At 33.9% G+C, this 17070-nt stretch overlaps 2 protein-coding genes across 4 annotated transcripts; both read right to left on the reverse strand.

Annotated features, from left to right (window-relative positions):
* Positions 1–976: 976 nt before the first annotated feature.
* LOC7494070 (AT-hook motif nuclear-localized protein 9) lies at positions 977–5758 on the reverse strand. Of its 3 annotated transcripts, none has more exons than XM_002302541.4 (6): positions 5301–5757; positions 4544–5126; positions 3616–3683; positions 2884–3015; positions 1852–2013; positions 977–1426 (listed from the first exon to the last, which is right to left on the reverse strand). In XM_002302541.4, exons 2-6 carry the CDS (start codon positions 4935–4937, stop codon positions 1196–1198), a joined length of 987 nt encoding a protein of 328 aa, XP_002302577.2. In that variant the 5' UTR covers positions 4938–5126; positions 5301–5757; the 3' UTR covers positions 977–1195. The 3 variants fall into 3 exon arrangements, with proteins under 3 accessions (XP_002302577.2, XP_024451711.1, XP_024451710.1); XM_024595943.2 differs by having other exon boundaries at positions 4544–4883; positions 5301–5755; XM_024595942.2 differs by having other exon boundaries at positions 4544–5758.
* A 9806-nt stretch (positions 5759–15564) lies between these two features.
* LOC18096354 (uncharacterized) lies at positions 15565–16323 on the reverse strand. Its single transcript, XM_006386537.3, has 3 exons — positions 16155–16323; positions 16006–16067; positions 15565–15847 (listed from the first exon to the last, which is right to left on the reverse strand). The coding sequence occupies exons 1-3, from the start codon at positions 16210–16212 to the stop codon at positions 15719–15721; spliced, it is 249 nt and encodes an 82-aa protein (XP_006386599.1). The 5' UTR covers positions 16213–16323; the 3' UTR covers positions 15565–15718.
* Positions 16324–17070: the final 747 nt, after the last annotated feature.

Here is a 17070-nt window from a genome sequence, read left to right on the forward strand (position 1 = left end):
TTGGCACTATAGAATAGATTTGGTCTGGTTAATGTCAAATATTAGAAAGCTAGCACTATAGGATAAATCCGGTCTGGTTAGTATCAAATACCGGAGAGCTCTAACTATGCTTCGATACTCAGTAAAGTCAGCAAAAGGATCACATAGAACTTGAAGGATCACATAGAACTTGAAGAGTTTGGCACCTGATATGCATGGTGTTGGTTTAACACCACTCATTTTCATGCGATGCAGGAGATCAACAACTTATTTTCCTTAATGTAAGTGCAAGTCATTGTGTGTCTTGGTTACGTTAATGCCTAAGAAATAGGATAGTGGCCCAGGATCCTTAATAGCAAACTCAGAACCGAGGTGAGAAATAAGGCTATCAATAGTAGATGCAGCATTACTGGTGACAATAAATGTCATCTACGTATATAAGCACAAACATACACGTGTTGTTATGATGAAAAGTAAATAAAGAGGTGTCCATAGTTGAGAAGGATGGAGATGGGGGAGGTCCATCAGAATGTAACTAAAAATTCCGTTCTGATGGCATACCAATTGTGGCACTCTTCGCCGGTTGGTGTTCAACATCACCATTAGCTGTAATGGACTCCTAGTGAAGGCCATGTTGGTGGATGAGTGTGACTCCACGATAGGTAGCACTAGCGATGAAGACCATGATTCTTTACCCCCATGTGAAAAAAACCATCGTTGATACTTCAAAGGCTATTCATGCCGCGTATAAGCTTCTCAATGACCACGGCCTATAAATCACATTTTAAAAAATATAACTGAGATAAAAACCAGAACAAAGTAAAATTTCTATCTCTTAGGAAAAATTGAGTGAATCATAAAAAGGCAATCTGCTGATTTGTACAGGAAAATGGCATGCCCTATAACTACAGAAAGAGTGACTTTACGAAGATACGAAGAATCATATGCCTACGTGCCCTGTAGGATAGAAAAAGCTTTTAACTCACAGAAAAACAGATTAGTTGGAATCACGAGCACTAAAACTTGGAATTGCATTGTCATTGAGCTACAAGAGATGAGTTCAACCCATGGTCAATCATAAGTAAATGAAGTGAGAAATGTCAAGCAGAATCAGCCTGTCTTCAATCTTCATCATTGGACTTCAGAAGATTATATTCAAGCTGTACTGAAACTGGAGAGTATATACATTGCTCACAGAATAATCAATAGAAAATCCTTATCCGCGCATCAGATCAATGTCAACATGGGTGTTACGCATATCCACTGACCGAGAACCAGGCCATACACCCATAGAAGAGGTTGGAGTAAGATTTAGACTTGGTTGAACACTAGTTGGAGTTACTGGATTCTCAACCGTCTGATGGTCCGAGTCTCTGGCTACTTCAGCACCTTCCACTTTCTTGTTTTTAGTCTTTGAACCACCCCACAAGAAACTTCCGGCTATAACCTGGAGTCATGGATCAATTAGTAAAGCATTTTACAATAATATGAAAAAAAATCATGCCTGTTTCTATCATGGAATTTGTGGCATGAACTTAACACCTAATTACCTAGCACAAAACAAAAGGGACTCAGTGCTTGGCTGATATAAGAGAAGAGAACATTACTAATTTGCAACACGCAGTTATAGAGAAAACATTTCCTGCCTCGTTCTATGGATTATTTTGCGCGGCTGAAAGTTCATTGACAAAGTAGATAATCTAATTCTGTACAATTACTGAATGCCAGTTGATAAAACTTTTGCATCTCTATGAAAATGGCATTAAAAACATTTAACACTCTCACCATTGAGAAGTTTAGTGAGCAATAAAAGGATTGCAGTTTTGAGTGCAAACCACATATACTAGAGAGCCAGAACGACCAATAAGTTACCTGAACAGGGCTTGCTGCAATAAGAACTCCACCAACTCCTCCACCAATAACACAACCATCAGGACTAGCTAGGGAGACACTCAAACCACCAGTTCGATTGCGAGAGCCACCATCTTTAGAGAACAGGTAAGAGCCAGATAAACATAAAATTTCAAAGCGCCCCTGTAGAAACAAACAAAAAGGGGATATCAGCTGATAAGAAATGCAAAAAATAGAGAATAGAACAGCTAGATATCTCGAAGCAAAGGCCTGAAATCAGGGAGACAGTTCTGCCCATCTAACTGAATAGTTAAAAGAGGAGAGTTTTAATGGGAAAAAAAAATAAGTGTTCATGTCAATCTGAGTCCCCGTCTGTATATGATGGATTTGGGTGGTGGGGGAACTATACATTGCTCACTAAGGCCAGAATGGTCTCCAAGATTTACTAGTCAGAAAAAAAGTATCTAGCTATCAGAGAGCCTAAATCCCCTCAACAACCAGCAAAAGACTAATGCACAGTGAGCATTTTACAAGTTCTAGAAGCACAACTACTTCACATGGCATGTTTTATTAAAATCAAATGAGTCAGATTAAATTTGTTTCCAAGATTCACTAGTCAGAAAGAAAGAATTATCTAGCTATCATAGAAATCCCCTCAACAACCAGCAAAGGACTCGTGCAGAGTGAGCATTTAACAAGTTCTAGAAGCACAACTACTTCACATGGCATGTTTTATCTAAATCAAATGAGTCAGGTTAACTTTCCTAAAATTAAAATAACTCCACATATCATTCACTGAGAAGAGAGGATTCATTAATGCCCAAGGCTCGTGCTTCAGATGCACAACAAATGTTAATTAGGATAACACCTTAGTCACAAGCTTATGAGGATGTGAGCATATTGTTGAAGCTTCACGTCCAGGTATAAAGCCCACAAATCTAAACATTTTTATTTCAACAAATAAACTCTCCATTAAAATCTGGAATTACCTAATAATATAAACACATCCATGACTGCCAGATAAACCCAAAGAAAAAGATCAAGAACTCAGACCTCATATGTGACAGTGCCTCCAGAAGTTGATGGCTGATGCAGAGTAACGGTAGAGACAGCACCATTTGCTGACAAGATGCATATAGCTCTTGGACCCTGCTGTGAGAATGACATTATTTTTGTCGCAATGTCCTGCAGGAGTTCAAACTTTTAATAGGAAAGAAATAACAAGTGTCAATGGAACCAAAATGTCAAAGGACACTAATGAAGCAAGTATGTTGGGGCGACACAAACAGCAAATCAAGCACTACTGTTTTCTTTTAACCATTTGGAGATTGCTCTTGGGTGCATGCGCTATGTCGCATTCTTTGGGAAAGACTGAATGATATAGACAGTGGTCATCAGAGAGATCAAATGCTATCACACCACCAGCGAAGAGTAGATTCTTTTCTTTCTTTCCTTTTTTTTCCACTACATTTTCATCTAAGTTTTGTTGCATACCAATGTGATCTGTATCCTCCTGCTTCATCCTTCTCAAGATCTCTCTCATAATACAATAAATAGGCAACTGGAGCATCATCGGAATACTAGGTGAATCCTATTTACTAGTATGATTGTTATAACACTTGACTAGCCAATATGTTGCATCAGCCCTGCTCCATCGAACAAAACAATAGTTGACCAGAATAATTATAGAGGGAACAGCGTTTTGCTATAACTATTGGTCCTTTCCATATAAATTTTACAAGCTAGACAAAAAAGAAACAGGGTATTAAAAAAGAAACAGCATACTTCTCCTACTGCAATGGTGATGATATGCGGAGTAAAACCCATCCCAGCTGAACCAGACAGCCATTCGCCTAGCAAAACAATTACAGTTTGCATCATTCAAAAACCAACAGAAGAGCAGAAAAAACAAAATTAAGTTCAGATTATAGATCTTGGATAAATCCACCATTACTTGATCTTATTTTAATTGACTTCACAATCTCAGAAGGTGAAAGGAACTTGAAATTATCCAAGAATTAAACAAATCTAGATACCTTTGTTAAAAATAATTAAACACGAGAATATCACTTCTTTTTTTGTAATACATGTGCATACACACATAAATATAGAAACCACGGCTACATGTGAGAGATTGTCAGGACCTTTGAGCACTATAATTAGATAGTAATTTTTCATCAAGGACATAATTTTTCCTTTCAGTAGTTTCACACTGCTGCTGGCTTCTCATTTAAGCTTCATCATATTAATGGTTAACTTTGAGACTTGTTTATAGACTTAAGCTGTGTTAGCTGCTTATCTTATGCGCTTTACAGTCGACTAAAGGTTGCATTACTAACTAATCATTTCTTCCTTTTTATCTTTTTGTTTGACACTAAATTACTAAACCATCATTTTAAAGTTAAATTAACCTGTTTTAGGCTCTGTTTGGCCCTACTTGATCTAGCTTAGAATGTCATTGAACGCATGTAACAGTTTTTGAATTCTTCCTGTGCAATTTCAAAGATGCATCAAGATGCGATTAAAGCCTATGAACACGATCCCTTACACAAAGCAGTAATATTGCGCTCATATATGTCTACATAATCCCTTACATAACATAATCCCTTACAGAAGGCAATAACCTTTCTGGTCGAACTCAGCTACAGTCATCAATTCATTTTAAGTCCATCCAAATGAAATAGAGAAGACAAATTTTCCAAAGAAATCTTACCAAGAGAAGCTAATTGTTGCTTCCTCCCAGTCCCTGGTGGCCGCCCTCTACCCCGCTTCTGGGATGGGATTGATGTCTCGGGATGAGTAGACAGTGAGGGAGACAACGCCAATGATACAGCCCCATCAGGTCCGTATTTCCGTGGCCTCCCTCTTTTCCTTTTCTCAGGTTGACCGGATACCATTGTAGATAGTTCACCCACAGAAATTGCTGCCGGATGTTCCATCAGTAATGCAGATCCCATGGTATTGGCTCCCATATTTGGTTGAAATGGTGCATTTATATTGGATAAAGTATTGATGCCAGATGAAACATTTAAACTAGGATGTGTACCACTACCCTGCATAAAAAAGGAGGCAGAGCCCGAAATCGTCATAGTATCCCTTCTATCCATGCATTTACTGCTTACTAGTTGAATCTAATTTTCAATTATTCGCAAAAACTAGTTTCTCCTTGACAAAACCAACGACAAAGCTGAACGGAGAAGTTTTTGAAGCCCGCTAACATTCTAATAAAAATGTACTTCCATTCTGATGGAAAACAAGAAAAGAACTTTGGGGTTCAAACAAACTCGAGGCAAAAGCTAGCAAGAAGAAGACACAGGGAAAAAAAAAAAGGAAGTTAGAAATCGGAAAAAGCTAGGACCTTAAGAGATAAAGACAAGAATGCTTTTCAGCCTACAAAACCAAACCACAAGAAACAACATAGAAAATAGAGAAGGTTCGTTTTGAAGATAAAGAACTGTTCACAATCTCACCTCAACAAGACCCAAACCCCAGAATTTGAAAGCTGTAAAGACAACCCTTTTTTCCTCTCTCAGAAAAAGAAGTTGAACACTAACAGAGACAAATATGATAAATCAAAATAATGAACAGGGTTAAAAGTCGAACACTTTCCAAATACTAGAGGAAAAAACATACGAGGAGAGGGCACTAAAGGTAGAACAGTTTTGGCGAGGACTGAGAAATGTACAAAGAAAGAAAGAACGGGCATGAACCTAGCTATATTTAAAACGAGTCCTTATCAGAATGCATCCTTCTATGGTGGACCTTTCTCTCTCTATCTCTCTCAAGTTCTAGTAAATAAAAAAAAAGCTTTATCAGAGAAGATATTAAGAGTTTTATCTATATCTGGACCGAGTGATTATGATTTGATACACTGGGGGGGTTTATAGAGAGAGCTTGGAGAAAAGAACAAAAACTTGAACAGAAAGAAGTGTTGTTACTCTTGGAAAATACTGTATAGATATATCTTTCAGAACTATAAATACTTCTGGCTCTGTATCTGTATCAAACTGACGTGGCATAACTTCTTTCGAACTCGCAGTCATAGGTGCGTGAAACACCACTCCTCTTTTTTTTTTTTTTTGAAATATACATGAATGAGAGCAACTTTATACCCCAGGATTGGCTGGAGAGGAGTGGATGGAGTTTGCTGATAAAACCCATAAACAATTCCAGTCTCTTGCACACACCACTTTAGTTAGCCCCATTCGTACTCTTTCCTAATCTAGATCGATCTTGACGTTAAGGAATCATATATATATGCGAATATATATATATATATATATATATATATATGCGAAAATAAAAGGATCTAAGGTTGCTCGGTGCCTAAGGGATTTTCACTGATTAGATGTTATTAGGATGTTTCTTGATGTACTTAAGAACAAATTCATCTCGTCCATAAAGGAAGAATCAAATACTAAAATGGATAGTACCGGTGACACGTTTAAGAATGGGAAATGCAAACCATCTAGTAAGTGGTTCAGTGATAAGAGCTTGAGACTAAAGGGTTCGCTCTTCCTGTGATCTCAGGTTCGAGTCCTGTAGTTGCAAATATGATAACCACTAGAGATTTACATGATCGTTAACTTCAGGGCCCGTAAGATTAGTCGAGATGCGCGCAAACTGATCCGGACATTCACGTTAAAAAAAAAAACAGAGAAATGCATGCATTTATTGTTCACTTACATAAAATGAAATTTATCCTGCCAAGAGGTTTTCTAAAAAAAAAAAACCACTAAAAAATGATTAATACTTAGAAATAAAACTAAACTAATTATTGTTATAGATTAATATTTGATTTTTAGAAGGGCAAAATATATAATACTAAAAAACAAAATAAAATTATTTATTGTTACAGATTAATATTTAATTTTTAGAAGGGAAAAATATATACTTGCATTAAAATAAAACTTTATATATACTCGATTTGTCTTTAAAAATAATTAAATAAAATTATAATATATTAATTCTTGTTTTTTTTCTTGGTTTGAAAATCAAATGGACCGATGGTCTTTACAAATATTAGAGGCTTGGCAAGTGCTCGATTTGTTTGATTTGTGGTGTAGGATCATCGCACACAACATTCTCGTGGAGTGTGTCAACGCGCCAGTGAATCGCGTGGAGTGGTTGAGCTGATAGAAATAGGTTTGGGCCCGGAAGCAAGAGCGTGAACTTTGTCTGCACGTGACTTTTCTCTGTTACCACTAAACTTTGCCCGGCATCAATCCAAAATATCTAAAGCAGTGTCCTGTACTGATAAAACCACCCCACATAGTACACACAGCTAATTCAGTGTTATCAAATCATCAGATCCAATTTTAATATTATCAACGGCAAATATGATTTGATGGTTTTATATTTTAAAGTATGGTTTTGTATTTTTAAAGTGTTTTGTATTTAGAAATATATTAAAATAATATTTTTTTTATTTTAAAAAATTATTTTTAATATTAGTATATTAAAATAATTTTAAAATATTAAAAATTAATTTAAAATATAAAAATCTCTATTAGATCATAATCCTAAACAAACACATAAAATTCCATTTAATTATAAGAATCCTAAAGGGAATAACTACTTTGGATGGTGGTCTAATTTTGTTCCCCAATTCAAATCATGAATTATGGAAAAGCTGAATTTTCTTTAGATATGAGATTAAAAGGTATTTAGAAGTATGATAGTGGTGATCTTATTTGTTTTTGTGTTTTAAAAGTATCTTTGAAAAAAACTAATTTTTTTTATTTTTTTATTTGCTTCAAATTAATATTTTTTGTATTTTTAGATCATTTTGATGCGCTGATATAAAAAATAATTTTTTAAAAATTTTAAAAATTATTTTGATGCATTTTTTAGCGAAAAACACTTTGAAAAGCAATCGTAATCATACTTTCAAATACACCCAAAATGTTTTTTTACTTAAAAATATATCAAAATAATATTTCTTTTATTTTTTTATAAATTATTTTAAACATTATTGGTACAACAAACTATCCAAGATAATAAACAAACAAATTAAAAATAATTATTTTTTCAGAAAACACGTTTCGACCGTATTTCATATATAACTAGAGACAGGAGCGGAGCAAGAAAAAAAAGTAATGGGGCCAAATTAAAAATTAAGGGAAGCTTTTCAGTTATTTTTAAAATATTCACAAGAAAAAAGCCGGAAATTTTTTTTTCTTGCAGGGCCGGGGCCTGCCAGCCCCCCGCCTCCGCCACTGACTAGAGACAAAGATTTTAATACACGCACACTTGTTAGATGATTCTCTAATCATAGTAGCTGCAGGACTTGCCTTTTATTTATTTATTTATTCGAGAACGGTTTTCGAGCAAATTTTATTTATTAGTTTTTAAAAATATTTGCTGATGGGTCAAGGTTGACTCGAATAGAGATAGGATTATTATAATACTTGGCAGATCACTGTAAAGTTCGCCTTCTTTTCCATGCCGAGCGCAAACAAAAGAAGAAGAAGAAGAAGCTGATATTATATTGTATTAATTTCCTCTGGGATGTATTTTAATGGATTAAAGTATGAGTTTCGAGAGATTTATTCTCTGGGCCATGCATGGAACCGAGAATATTTTATGAGGACTGGAACTCGGAGCTCTCTGTGGCAAATTCTTATTAGATGAGATATTTGTTGGTTCTTGACAACGAAGCCAAGCAAAGCCAACACCATGCTCGTAACAGATTGTTGACAGCTTCAGGACCTACTATGGAGAATTAATTCATGTCATTTTCAGATTTTAAAGGCCAGTTTTTCAGATAAATAAAACTATTTATTGCTAGAGATAAAAAAAACAAAAACTATAGCAATCTGAGTCGCAATGTCATAAACTTTCAGATGGTGTTTTGGGATTTTGTAGAAATAACAAATTGTGATTTGAGATTTTGAAAGTAAAGATATAAAAATCAAGGAAAAGAAATAAAATAATATATAACAAAAAAGATGTCAAACCAAATTACTGTTTCATCACGAGGGAGATGCTGAGATAATTCAATAGTCATCGTGGTGTTTGATCAATAAATAACCCCTCACGCGTTGCCTAAAAGATATAGGGACTTGCCACTTTCTAACCAGAGTACAACACACATATCTATCATTTTTTTAATATTATTTATGCTTATTTAATTTCAAAATTACTTGTAAACTAACTTGATAATAATAAAAAAAAACCCAAATAAAAAGAAATACCCATGCTAAAGAAAATTCCACTTTTAAGAACATTTAAGTAATTCTATTATGTTTAAAATTAAAAAATATGAAAACACCTTTTAAAAAAATTTGAATCTAAAGGGTGGGATAATCATTTTACTGTATATTATAAGAGTGAAAGTATTTAATTGCTATTTATTAATTTGATAATGATCAATAAATTTTTATAAAATTACTAAATTACCTTGAATAACTTAGTTTTTACTAATTAAATTGCAGACGGAGGAACCACAACAATGATGCATGATGGGATGATAATGTATTGTGAATGATTGATTGGTCAATGCAAATAAACTTGACAAGGAGATTACTGGTTTAATTGTGGTTGGTTTTACTGCTACCAGCAAATAACCCTTTCAAGATATCAATTTTCTTCATCAAAACCAATGCTTTTTTGTTGATGCTGACTTCACATAGATGGACTCTCGATAAAAGTCACGACCACCCAGAATGCTTCGAACTTTCAACGAAATGGGGCTGCAAAGGGCTACCAGCAGTGAATTTATGGTGCTCTCTGGCCTACCTGGATAGCTGTTTTATATCAGTGCTGAATCGGACCTTTTCTCTCAAGATCTCTCCTCAGGCATTGCTTATCGAGCTAATTGATTATGATTACCTCCATACTTACTTCGGAATACACTCCTGGATTAATTATCCTTGTATTTCGAAGAAAAAAGGGTTTACATGGGATTGATGCCTGAAACTGGAGTCTCTCGTGACATAATTTTTCCTGCTTGCCAAACACTAATTGAAGGATTGAACTACGAGAAAAGGCTCTTGGTGCTAATGAGGATTGTTGACCTTTAGTTTCAAAGAGAAAGGAAAGCATGTTGCGATGATTGTCAATAATTATTTTATTGTACAGATCATTGCCTGAAGAAAGTTTCCGTTCAACGAAAGATTTAGCTGAAACATGGATATAGTGAAAATCGATCGAGTACCAAAACTTCCACTAGCAGAGCTCGCCCTGCAATTACAAAAAAAAAAAAAAAAAAAAAAAAAAGAGAGTACGAGCTATTTTTTAAGTAGGCCACACCAATGTCTGAACTCTGAAGTCTGAACTGACCAGCCTAGTTGCACGTAATTGTCAAGCATGAAACCCAAGGCAATTGGAACAAGTAAAAGATTCGACAATTGTACAAGATTTCAAACCTAGTGGAGGTTAAAAAAAAAAAACAAAAGGGTTTGAGAGATTCACTTTGGAAGTAATGAGAAAACATACTACATTTAAATAGTATTTTTTTTTTAAAAAAATTAATTATATATTTTGAATTTTTTTTATTAATGTGGGTATCCGGATCAGTTTGCATGGACCTTAATTAATTCTACTAGTTCTAAAATTAAATTTAAAATTTGTTTCTTCACGAAACGAAATAACACAGTCACCAAACTTAGTAGGAAAACTAAACAAAATGGAAAAAAGAATGTCTACACATACATGGTGCACCCTCTCATTATTCAATTCAATGTCGTGGTTGTTTTTTATTCTGGTCATTGATTTTTTTCTCTCCCTGATGGACTCTTTATGGCCAAATTGATGGCTAACTGACTCTGATATATTAAGAAATGGCAAAAGTAAAAGATTGGACCAAAGTGTAAAATAATGGAAAATAGGTGGCAATTTAAAATCTTGCAGGAAAAGTTTAGTTTAGTCCTTAAACTTTCTAAGTTCTAGTTTTTTAGTCCTTTTAGTTTTGTAAAATTCAATTATGGTCAAAAACTTTATTTTTTATTTTTATTTTATGGCACCTAGTCTAAGAGAAAATAGAGAGGGAGTCGATGGATTCTAGTGGAAGAAAGAAAAAAAAATTAATAGACGTCAATTCTAACAATAAAAAATATCAATTATGATGTTGACAAGTTTTATTTAATAAGAAAATTTTCACTGCGTTGCTTTTTGCCTTTCATTTTGCCTAAGATAATAGATTTGGACTCGTGAAGGTTTTTTTTAGGTTAACTTTTGGTTTCTAAACCAATTGCTTGTTGAACTAGGCTTATGAAAGGTTTTATTCAGGTCTATATGTTGTTGTTTCAGAATAATAGGTTTTTTTAGATCAAGAAATTGTTGGGTTAATTTTCCGATCACCTAAGGTGGTAAGTGGCAAAACCATAGGCGACGTGTTGTTTGCCTTTACAGACGAAGCATAATCTAGTCATTTTAGGCAAAAGAAAAAAAGTTGGATTGTCACTTAAGCATATCCCTTGATTTCAGGTATAGGAGCTGGTCCATTAGGCCTAGACTCCCCAACTCTTTTTTTAAGGGTGTTTTTTTAAAAAAAATTGTAAAAAAACTTCATTTAAATAAAATCAATGAAATTATTTTTTTAAATCATGCACCAATAAAATTATTTTTTCAAGATTATGTTTGGATATTTTTTTTATCGCTTTGCTTTTAAATGTAATTTCTTTTAGTTTGTTTTTTATGGATTTATCTCTATCTCATGATCTAGATCCCGAGTCTGGTGGGTTAACTCAAGTTGATTTGGAATCAATGAAATTATTATTTTTAAATCATGCACCAATAAAATTATTTTTTTCAAGATTATGTTTGGATATTTTTTTATCGCTTTGCTTTTAAATGTAATTTCTTTTAGTTTTTCTTTTATGGATTTATCTTTCTCTTATGATCTAGATCCCGAGTCTGGTGAGTTAACTCAAGTTGATTTTTCTTTTTCTTTTTATTCTTCAATTATAGGTTAGTTAAGAACTAACCTTTTCAATTTCTATAGGTAACTTCGTTCTCATGGATCAAGTCATGAGTTTAGCAAGTTTACCTAGATTTACTTGAGTTTTTTTTTTCTGAATCCTTTTTAAAATTAATTTTTATTTTATTTTTATCATTCAATATTTGGTTGATTGGAATTGATTTTAATTTATTTTATATGGGATTATTACGGTCTCACAATATGGATTATGAGTCTTTCAAGTTAACTAAAATTAAGCCAAATTGATTCAAAATATCATTGTGTTAATATTTAAAAAATATCGTTACTATCTCAGTATTTTTAAAGTGTATACTTCGGTATACATCAGATTTTATGTTTATGATTGATTTTTTTTTGTATTATAAAACATGTTATCAACATCTTTTTATATTTTCTTTAAGACTACTGGCATCATAGCGCGGGACAACAATTACCTAGTCGCCGGTAAAAAGGGAAGGGCAGTAGATGCAAATTGAAGTTGGATATTACTGTGATAAAAGAGGAGCAATTGAATGGGAAAAGGGAAAATGCCTTTCATTGACATCCATTCTCTTAACGTGGAGAAGGAATATAATGAGAGAGAAGAGAAATGGATGAAGGAGTTGAACAGCAAAGATTATGTTGGTTGGTGGATCAACCCTCAACCTCTCTTACTGTATTTTCTAAGAATAAAACAAGTATTGTTTTGACTAAGAAACTCCACTTGTTTCTTTGCCTATCCTTGTCTTTTTTGCCTTTCACTTCAACAATTTGCCCAGTAACTCCTTTAATGGACGAGGAACATCAATGCTCAAATGAGGGGTTTTTGATCTGCTTGATAACATCAATGGTCGATTGATAAAATAAAACAAATACGAATTTGTAAGAGAAAACCAGACTTGTATTTGAATTAGGAAAATTTCCCACAGCTATAAGATGCAAACCACAGGCATGAATAACGCTGTTCTGAAATGGATGAACCCAGCGACAATCTCAGTCACAGTCAGAGTCACAAAGACGAAAACGATTGTTTTGATTACAAATACAAAGGAAACTTCCATTGTTTTTCGTTTTCCCAGGTCTACGGTTTAATCTGTATAACTCTATAGGCCAGGCCCGGCCATTAGGGATGCCGCTTCTTTTATGGCTGAAGCACTCATGAAAATTATGCTGCATGCGACATCGATGAAGATTGGTAGAAGCTGGTGGTTGGAATTATTTTTTTTTTTACTATGAAAAAAAAGCTCATTATCAATTCAATCCCGATGCAGCTCTTGCACTATGTGTCTGGGTGTCTTTGCTCAAAAAGTCAGGGCATCTGATATTCGAACAGGACGGAGTTGACGGGCCAAGGATTTAAATTCTTCCCAGTTGAGCAGAAAGTCATGCGTGCTCTTTGCTTCTTCAAGACGCTTGTGGTGGGAGATGATAAGGCTGTTGAAAGCGAAAGGAGTGTTTGATTATAAAGAATACTATGTAGATGGGCCAGGCTATTTTTTTCTTAATATAATTTTTTTAAAAAAATAAAAAAATCTAATACTTCAGTTATTAATGTGATTGAATTTAATAAGTCTAATTGATCAGAAAATAAGATTAAAAATACACATTGATAGTAAATAAAAGGAGAAATACCTGGCAATAATTAACCATAAAAAACTAAGATGTTAATACCATACTCGGGAGGAAATGAAAGAAAAACCTGTTAGAGATTCATTGTCATTTCATCGTGGACACCACTTTACCATCTAAAAAAGCTCACCGAAACAAATTTAACGTCATTGTAAAAGGCTCCATGATGATACTAAAAAAAATTGCACGAAATGTCAAAGCAACAACATAAAAAGAAAAACAAATAAACTATTGTGAAAAGAGTGTCCATGTTTATATTTAAATCAAATAATTGGATATAATTCAAAAAAAGTTATTTTTAAAAAAATAATAAATAAAAATATCCGAGATAACTTGGTTATTCTCAAAATTATTGAATAATCATATACAAAATAAAAAAAAAACAGAATGTAATCTCTAATAAAATAAATAGAGAGGTGAAAAAAAAAACATTTGAAAAGAACAGAAAAGCCCTTAGAAAGTAGTTTTACAATTTTTGCCTTAAAGGGTTCTAAGTTAATTTTACTTTTTTATTATTTAAAAAAATGATTTAAAAACCCCTTACAACATTTTTAGTTTTTTTTAAAGGGCATTTATGTTATTTTATTATTATGTTAAGAAAATGGAATGACCACTATAAATTCTATAATGACAAATTAATTCCATAAAAAAAAACCATTTTGCCCTCGAAAGCAATTCAACGATGGCTTTTAGCTGCTTTTTTTTTTTAAAAAAAATTCCAGGGATATGCTAAAATTAGCCTAGAAAGACATGAAACTGCTCTTTTCATCTTTTGGTCCACTCAAGGCTGGCATGGGCCTTGCACTATCCTAAGTATCTTCCCACGTACACAAGAGCCTTCAAGGGGCTTCCGATCCAAACCAGGTCAGCCTTGGAAAGAGGCAGGGTCATCAAACCAGTCAACTCCATGCCAAGGTGCTATGCTGCTTCGTTTACCCCTTCTAATTTCCCTTCAGAACAATGGAATCTCAAAAGACTCGAGGTCTCTTATGAGGTGGAGCAGAGGTAGAGCTGCAGTTTGTAAGTTACCTAATCAGCCCAACTGCACTCTGATCAACATGACTTGTATGAACCACGCAAAACTCATAAGCTCATTGTAACATGAGAGCAAAAATGCTTGCTAGACGTACAAATTCTATAACATTAAGCAGGTCCTCCATGATGCATACGATCCTTCCTGTTGAAGAGATTTCCAATAAAAATATTTTGTTGAAGAAGAAACCATGGAAAAAATGTCGATCAATAGGGACACACTGAGGAAAAGCATAAGCAACAATTGGACTTCTGCCCACAGAAACACCCGAATATTTTTCTTATGAACTCTGGTTACAGTGGCCACCAATGATGCCAGTGGCCTTCTATTTACAAGGCTTTCAAACCTTGTTTCCCAGTTAGGAGCCTCGGGTTAGCATAATTAAACAATTTATCAGAAGTCAGTGCAAACTATCTCACAGAACTTGTACCAATTCTTGTTAGCTGTATGACCGCATCACAGCAGTTCTGACAGAAAATCTTGCTACAAAGAAGAAATTATATTTATCTTCCATGATTGAATTTGCACATAGAAAAATCTTTCAAGTTTTCATAAAATCTTAAGAACACCTAATTTAGCTGTGTCAGAGGCTTGACACAGACTCTCTTGAAAAGGAATTAGATTAAAACAAAATATCATTCTAATTCCAATCACAAGATGTGCAAAACCAACGATACCAACAATGCACCAATACACATCCCAACCATACAATTTCATCAATATAAATCTGGGTCTCCCTTAACCTCCCAGAAACAACAATAGTATAGCTAATAAATCAATTCAACCAAATTCCCTAAAACCCTCAAAACCTGGGCAATAATGATTCCTCACTCGCATACAAACATGAAGAACAGAAACAACCTAATAAACGAATCCACCTATCTTAAAATATATTTTTGTAGTCAGGTTTTTCATTCAATCGGTTGGAAGAATATTACCCCCCCTCTTAAAGCAAAACATAATAGGTGAGTGGCAAAGATATCATAAACCATATTTTCACTTCATAAATATATCTGTTTTCCAGTGCACCACACCCTCTAAAGTGCAGTCACTCCACCCACTTCCACAGTCACAAGTGCATAACACCATTGTATTGTGAAAACTCCAAAGTTTCCCAGATTAATGCGTTTGCTTATCTTTGAGAAGCAAATTTATCAAAACAAACAGCAGATATCCTAAAAACAACATTAAATATATAGCTCCCCGTCTGAATAACAAAAATTGAAGCTGCAAATCCAGCACCATTAAGCTATTACAGCTAATTAGAATTTCAACAAACAAGAAAAGAAAAGAAAAGATAAGATAAGATATAAGCTTGAACCTCACTAATCAAGCTGCATTGCTTGATCAGCTTTAGCTTTTGCCAATGCGCTCAATTTGGTCTTCACCTTTCTCTTCCCTACTTGAAACCCACCTCCACCTTTCTTCTGCTTATTCTTGTCTTTACCATCAACCTAAACATACAAATATCCCCAAATACACAAAACCAAAAACCTTAATTCCAATTCAAATATGCAATTAGCCATTCAAATATGGGATTTTTTTTTTGCGTAGAAACAAAAATTAGAAAATAAATTCAAAAAGAAAGAATAAATAAGAGAAAGAAGCTTACTTTCATCTTGTTTTTCTTCGCTTGAAGTTTCTTCTGCTTCTTCTCCTTCAGTTCCTTCTCTCCTAATATTACCAAACAGAAATCAACAGTGAATAAAGATCAAAAAGCTAAGATTTATAGAGTTTGGGAGAACGGAAACTGAGATTTACGTTGAAGCTCGAATTCATGTTGTCTCTTTCTACGACCTAAATCGTTCTTCTTCGACATTTCGTACGGATAGCCAAGGGACTTGTTGGTGTTTTAATTTCAGGTGCGCTTAAACCCTAACCCTAGAACTGGACAGGTTTTGATTTTTAATCGGTGTAACGGTAGTTGGTTTGTTTTATATCCGGTTTGTTTTTATGTTTTTTTTTTTTAAAAAAATTAAATTATTTAAATTATTTTTATTTTAAATTAATTTTTTTTAATATTTTCATATTATTTTGATGTTTTATATAAAATATATTATATTTTTTTAATTAAATTAATATATTTACAAGTTAGAAAAATATTTTAAAAAATAATTAAACTTTAATGAAGTTACATTTACCCCCCAAACTTCATTTATTTTGATTTTTAGTCTCCAAACTTCATTTACTTCAATTAACCTTTTACATACCACATAGATCGAACTGATTTCTTTCACCCGACTCGTCCCAGCTATTATTTTTTGTCCCCCCCCCCCAAACTTCATTTATTTCGATTTTGGTCCCTAACCGGCTTCGATTAACCTATGCATAGATCAAACTGATTTCTTTCTAATGAAATTAAACCAGATCGACCCGACCCGTCCCAGACATTATTTTTTGTTCTCTTAGCTGATGGGCTCGATTTTGCTTCACAAATTCACAGTGGACAATAGGTTTACAGATTTAGCTTAAGTGATAAATTTCCCTTTAGTTTAAACTAGTTAGTTGCCCACTGTCACTGAGATTTGTTTTACAATGTTATTACAGTTCGTTAAGCCTGACAGTGTGATCCATTGGCTCGGTTTTTTAATCTAGTTGGATTTCAAAGTAAACAGACAAGAGTTCATTTAGTGTGGGCCAACCATCATAGCAAGTTTGGTTGACCCAATTAAAATAC

This window comes from Populus trichocarpa, chromosome 2, assembly GCF_000002775.5.
Source record: "Populus trichocarpa isolate Nisqually-1 chromosome 2, P.trichocarpa_v4.1, whole genome shotgun sequence".
Taxonomy (NCBI): Eukaryota; Viridiplantae; Streptophyta; class Magnoliopsida; order Malpighiales; family Salicaceae; genus Populus; species Populus trichocarpa.

Coding starts and splice junctions, on each gene's coding strand:
- LOC7494070 (XM_024595942.2), bottom strand. CDS start 4,937: ATGGATAGAAGGGATACTATGACGATTTCGGGCTCTGCCTCCTTTTTT. Junction 3,016..3,615: donor TCACCATTGCAGTAGGAGAA/GTATGCTGTTTC, acceptor GAACTCCTGCAG/GACATTGCGACAAAAATAAT. Junction 2,014..2,883: donor GAGGCACTGTCACATATGAG/GTCTGAGTTCTT, acceptor TTGTTTCTACAG/GGGCGCTTTGAAATTTTATG.
- LOC18096354 (XM_006386537.3), bottom strand. CDS start 16,212: ATGTCGAAGAAGAACGATTTAGGTCGTAGAAAGAGACAACATGAATTC. Junction 16,068..16,154: donor ACATGAATTCGAGCTTCAAC/GTAAATCTCAGT, acceptor TGGTAATATTAG/GAGAGAAGGAACTGAAGGAG. Junction 15,848..16,005: donor CGAAGAAAAACAAGATGAAA/GTAAGCTTCTTT, acceptor TTGTATGTTTAG/GTTGATGGTAAAGACAAGAA.